Source organism: Chanodichthys erythropterus, chromosome 16 (assembly GCF_024489055.1).
Source record: "Chanodichthys erythropterus isolate Z2021 chromosome 16, ASM2448905v1, whole genome shotgun sequence".
NCBI classification, from domain to species: Eukaryota; Metazoa; Chordata; class Actinopteri; order Cypriniformes; family Xenocyprididae; genus Chanodichthys; species Chanodichthys erythropterus.
The window spans coordinates 32460171-32466307 of record NC_090236.1 but is presented as its reverse complement, the minus strand read 5'-3'; the positions used below and the strand labels follow the sequence as shown (position 1 = coordinate 32466307).

The 6137-nt window shown below is 36.2% G+C and overlaps 1 protein-coding gene across 1 annotated transcript; it reads left to right on the top strand.

Annotated features, from left to right (window-relative positions):
- Nucleotides 1–3124: 3124 nt before the first annotated feature.
- LOC137003307 (cystatin-like protein) lies at nucleotides 3125–4875 on the top strand. The gene is made up of 4 exons (XM_067363417.1): nucleotides 3125–3368; nucleotides 3539–3643; nucleotides 3761–3826; nucleotides 3946–4875. Exons 1-4 carry the CDS (start codon nucleotides 3195–3197, stop codon nucleotides 4081–4083), a joined length of 483 nt encoding a protein of 160 aa, XP_067219518.1. The 5' UTR covers nucleotides 3125–3194; the 3' UTR covers nucleotides 4084–4875.
- The last annotated feature ends 1262 nt before the right edge of the window (nucleotides 4876–6137 follow it).

Genomic DNA, 6137 nt, shown 5'->3' with positions numbered 1-6137 from the left:
TGTTGGTTTAAGTTCAGATCAAACATTGAGTGTTTTATCAGGGGTTGTGTAAACTTTCCATTTGTACTTTGAAAGCAGGAAAACAAATAATGAACTTCATGAGCAAAACCTATATGATATATATCATACTAATAAATCACTAAATGCGTTATTGAAGGATTAAAACAGCGGTCCATCTCAGGAGCATTATCTAATTGTCATGTTAATATTTGAGGAGGGAAAAAAAATACTAGACAGATTAAAGTCTTCAGTCAGTCCATGTAATTTTACAGTATTCAGACTTTGCTTTCAGTTTGTAATTTCCGTTCTTGGTATAACAACGCATTGGAAGTACCATATCTGTTCCACAAAAAGATAATTCATTAACTGTATGATGAAGAAATTTTAATTTCAAATTCTTGTATTTTTGAGTAACTCGTAACTTATTAACCGTTTTAGGTCACAAGCTATGTCTACATGAGGGGAAAAAGCCTACTGTGTGGAGTCAAAATAATGCCGCAATATATGCAAAAAAATATTGTTTTGTTTGGTTAACTGCATGTGTATTAACAGTGTTTGTTTAAAATCTCTTAACCTGTGGGATGACACCAGCGCACAGAAGCGTTGCAAATAAATTAATAGATATGACCATGGAAAATACGTATTGCAAAATCATTGCTTTTCGTTTCATTTATGTTTTGCAATTCTTTATTTTTGTTTGCAAAAAGCGCATTTATTTTCCTCAATACTTTAATTTCCGTTTGCAAAACTTTATTTTTTTGCATATATATGCGGCATTATTTTGACTCCTACTGGATCTTTAACTGTTTTGGATGTCAGCAGCAGCTGTATCAGCATGCACCAATAATCCTGCAGATTGTTTCCCCATAAAACACAAATAAAGGTCTTTAAACATATTTACATTTCTCATCTGTATTTAAAATATGCCAGTGTTTTTTTAATGATGTTTCACATCCTTGTTAATGGAGGCTATATGTGGTATAACAAAATCGACGATTTTTTCTTTCTTGTAATATAAGTCTAAAGGCGTGTTCACACCGGGACGAATATCTCGCGCGATTTTCGCCGACGTTTAACGCCTCATGACTAAACAACGGGCGCCAATGTGAGTGTGCACACCGACGCGAAAAACGCGAGGCGTAAAAGCATCATTTTTAAAAAGACGCCTCGGGTTCGTTGGCCGACCAATGAGAAACTGGCCGACCAATAAGATTGGCGCTTTTGTTCACGTGCCTGGAGCTGCTGAAGTTACAGTAAAACACGACTTGGTGGCGCTCAAGCACAAAACGTTCTTGCCGAGCACACAAGACGACGAAGAGAAAGTAAGTAGACGAGGAAGACCCCTACAAACTATCCCTGCGTCTCATTCAGCTCCCTAGCTTCCTAGGTCGTGTATCAGTATACCATATAAATGAATGTGGCCGAATCCCTGATCAGTGCCCTGACTAGTGAAGTAGAGAGCTGATTGAAACGCACACTATGGGTGCTCTGCCACAGTATTATTTCTGTATTTTTACTTTTTTTCCCCTTTTACATTCAAGAAATATAGTTGAGAATGTCTGTTTCATAAATATGTTTATTTACACTACCGTTCACTTGCACTATATGTATGTCTGCCATTTTATATATGCATTTTTTTTAAAAATCTTCTCTAACTTTATTAATATCAGTTTATTTGCACTATCGTTAAGCACAAGCGCCACATACTGTCAGGGAGTGAATTTGCACTTTCACTCGGCGCATCGCCAGTGAAAATCGCTTGGGTGTGAACACAAAAAACGTCTCGAAAAACGCTGACAATAAACGCGTGCGATATTCATCCCGTTGTGTACGGGCCTTAAGGTGTCCCCTGAATGTGTCTGTGAAGTTTCAGCTCAAAATACCCCATTTTTTTTTTTTTTTTTATTGATTTTTTTTAACTGCCTATTTTGGGGCATAATTAGAAATGCGGCGATTCATGTTGCGGCCCCTTTAAATGCTCATACTCCCCGCCCACGGAGCTCGCTCTTGCCTTAAACAGTGAATAAACAAAGTTTACACTGCTAATATAACCCTCAAAATGGATCTTTACAAAGTGTTCGTCATGCATACTGCATGCATGCATCAAATTATGTGAGTATTGTATTTATTTGGATGTTTACATTTGAATTAATTTGAGGCTGTGCTCCGTGGCTAACGGCTAATGCTACACTATTGGAGAGATTTATAAAGAATGAAGTTGTTTATGAATTATACAGACTGCAAGTGTTTAATAATGAAAATAACGATGGCTCTCTTGTCTCCGTGAATACAATAAGAAACAATGGTAACTTTAACCACATTTAACAGTACAATAGAAACATGCTAACAAAACATTTAGAAAGACAATTCACAAATATCACTAAAAATATCATGTTATCATGGATCATGTCAGTTATCGCTCCATCTGTCATTTTTCGCTGTTGTTCTTGCTTGCTTACCTAGTCTGATGATTCAGCTGTGCACAGATCCAGACGTTAATACTGCCTGCCCTTGTCTAATGCCTTGATCATGGGATGGCATATGCAAATACTGGGGCGTACATATTAATGATCCCGACTGTTACGTCACAGTTGGTGTTATGTTGAGATTCGCCTGTTCTTCTGAAGTCTTTTAAACAAATGAGATTTATATAAGAAACAATGGTGTTTGAGACTCACTGTATGTCATTTTTATGTACTGAACTCTTGTTATTTAAATATGCCAAGATAAATTCAATTTTTAATTCTAGGGCACCTTTAAATGGAAGTCTTCATATCCCATATTACATTTAATTGAATCACAAAAACTGTTCATATACATATGGAAAGATTGTATATTAATAACTGTCAGTGACCCGTAGGAACTTTGGGTCTATGGATCTTTTCTGAACATTTCAGCTTAGAGTTGTTAGGGTTGGAGTGTCCCCACCAAAGCTGAGACCAAACCTACGCCCATGGTATTTACTGATATTATACCCTTTGATTTATTCTAAATTTCTATGACTTGATCTTAAAAGGGTCTTAAATTTATCTTCATAAAACCTGCAGAAGCTCTGTCTTATTTCATCATCCTGGAGAGGGTCTCCACCTACAAAGCAGACCAATCACAGCTGTTGTGTTCAGTGTAGACGTGACACCAGTTACTGCTTCTGACCAGATCAGGCAAACAGTGAAGGACTTCAGTTATTGTTCAAGATGAGAGGTTCACTGTTACTTCTTAGTGCTCTGTTACTGCTGGAGTCCACAGACGGAAACGGATATGATCAACTAAGCCAACAAGATAAAAAAATTATTGACAAGGCAATACAAAAAGCCAATGAGGGACAAGGAAAAACCAAACACCTTGATTTTGACTCCATTTTAAATTCTGTAAGTTATTCAAATGTTAAACCTTTTTTACATTTGACTGTAATTTGTCTGTTTTGGTTGTTTTCTGTGCTTATGCATTGGACCTAAAGTGCTTGATCTTTTTTTTTTAAACATCCTACATTTATGATTGTCATCTTTATGCTTTACCTGTATCTTTCTCTATATGACAGGATTCTGCTAAGCGCATGCTTAATGTGTTATTAAAACCCACCACATGTGACAGGACAGAACCGTTTATCCATCGGAAAGACTGTAAAATCCAAAATAAGGCTACAGTAAGTATCTATTCACTCTCACAGAAGGATCTTGATTGTCTAAATGCCTATAGGAGTCATTGTAGAATACACTTTTTTAAAAAAGCTTACAGTTTCACACTGTTCTGTTTTTCTCAGCCTCAAGTTTCTTGCGTTGATTGTCGGGGAGTGATGACCTGTTTCCTTCTCAGAGAACAAGAGAAGGTACATCACATATTAGTCACATATTGGGGACAAAAACCTCCTTAATTCACCATCATGATTCAATATTTTTGATGTCAAGACTTTCCTGCACTAAACGTTTTTAACTGTTCTCATTGCAGATTAAACAAACTGTATCCAATTGTTTGAATCCACCACCAACACATATTCATGGGGCAGCACATCCTATGTCACTCAAAACAGGAAAAGAAGAACAAACAGAAAATTACCAAAAAACTGGATGTCTGGGATGCATCTGAGAAATAAAAACAATCAAGAATCTTTGAAATGAGCTATATATGAATTAAATAAAAACTACTAATGAAATGTATGCATAATATGTTTCAATGTTATGATGTAATTTTGAGAGAAATATGGAAAATACAGTAGCCTCCATTAGTGTGTCCTAGTGCTGATAATTGTTTAAAAAAAGTTTTTAAAATTTCTAAATATTCTTTATAGAAAACATTGTTAAATTCAAATTATTCACGAATAAAATCTTTTAGTTTTTGGCACTGAATTTGAGAGGTCCAGGATCTTGAAGAGATCTGTAAACAGATGTCCTGCAGTGAGACGCTGGTATTTACTGGTTGTTTTCATTAGTGTTTTAAATTGATATAGATCAATTCAAATTATATTAAGGGACCTGAAGGTCAAATGCTAACTGTTGGCTTTGTTAAGGACTTTTTTTTAATTAATCATAACTAACATTCCTTTTTCTTGCAGGATTAACATTTATATGTTTTAGAAAACTAAATATCCCCAACACTTGTGCCAAAATGTGTCTATAGCAAAAGGGGAAACTAAACTATACAGCTGTCTAAATATATAACCTCATGACTTGAGTAACAAGCTGAAAGAAACCCAGATTTGCTTTTACCTAGTGACAGAGAATTATACATATGAAGAACCAATCATATTGGAGAAGAATTATGTAATGAATCATGTCACCATTTGTCATGCTCCTATTCTATAAAAAACTACTGTACACTTTTTGTCAAGAGGAATTCTCTTAAATTGGTCTGAGATCCTCCAAGATTAAAGCATATTTGAAGGCATTGAGTCTGTCTGATTACTGTTTTGCAGCAGGCTAGACACTAGAGATCTTGGGTCTCATTTATAGAATGTTTCTCAGAAACCTATGGCAAGCCGTTTTGACTTTTATTTATTCTCAGGATATGAATTCTTGATATCAACAATTAAATTTTCACTATTGAAATGCTAATTCTTGATATCAGGAATTACATTTCCATTAGTAACAAAGTTAATTTTTGATATCAACAATTATATTTCCACTAGTAAAAACTAGAATTCTTGATATCAGCAATTTATATCCTGCGAAAGGCAGTTTGCCTGATCGCTCACAGAAATAGGTATTCTTGATATCAACATTTGAATTGCCACTAGCAAAAATTCTTGATATCTGTAATTGTATTTTCACTAGGGAAATGTCACCATAGGCTCCCATTCAAATTCAATTGTTGATATCAAGTGTTGGCGCTGCCATCTCAATTTGAGCTAGGTAACCTGTAATACATGACGAAGGATTGAAAAACTGACAACTCAGACAGGCCCTGCGTTCCATTCGGAAGGGCTCATCCCTATGCCCTAATCCCTTCAAAGGGTTTACCCTCCGGAGTGAGAGCTTCGAAGGGATGAAGGGTGTAGGGATCGAAAAAACTCTACTTTTGGAACGCACTTCAGCGTCATCTTAACGAGACAATCAAAGAGGATAGATTGTGCAAGCTGCACCCTTTGTTTAACGTTAGTTTATTTATTTATTTAGGCTATTTTAGGTTTATCGCATGTAGGCTATTGTGTCTATGTATTTTAAACATTTGAATAGACTGATAAAGGGAGCTGTAAAGTATTTTTGTTTAAGTACAATGTTGTTTTGACCATAATAATGTACCAAATCTAACTCGTATAAATATTACAGTAGTATAGAAAAATACTATACATACATAGTTAAACTCTGAGCCTCCTGTACCCTCCTGTACTCCTGTCAAACTTCCCTGTGCAAAGGATCATGGGGGCCCGAAGTGTCCATCAGTTGTTCCCTTCGAAATCCTTCATTCCGAAGGGCCCTTTGAAGTGGCCAGTTTTGAGCACTTCGGTTTGGAACGACCCTTCAATATGGCCATGATTATTTTCACTCCGAAGTGCCCTTCGGAGAGCGATATATGCCGTTTGGAACACACCGTTCATCTGGCGTTTAGCCTGCACACCCGCACAAGAGAGCAGCGGCCATTTTATTAATGATTGCACACCTGTGTATGTTAATCCACCCACTTAATGAAAACAGATCACAGTC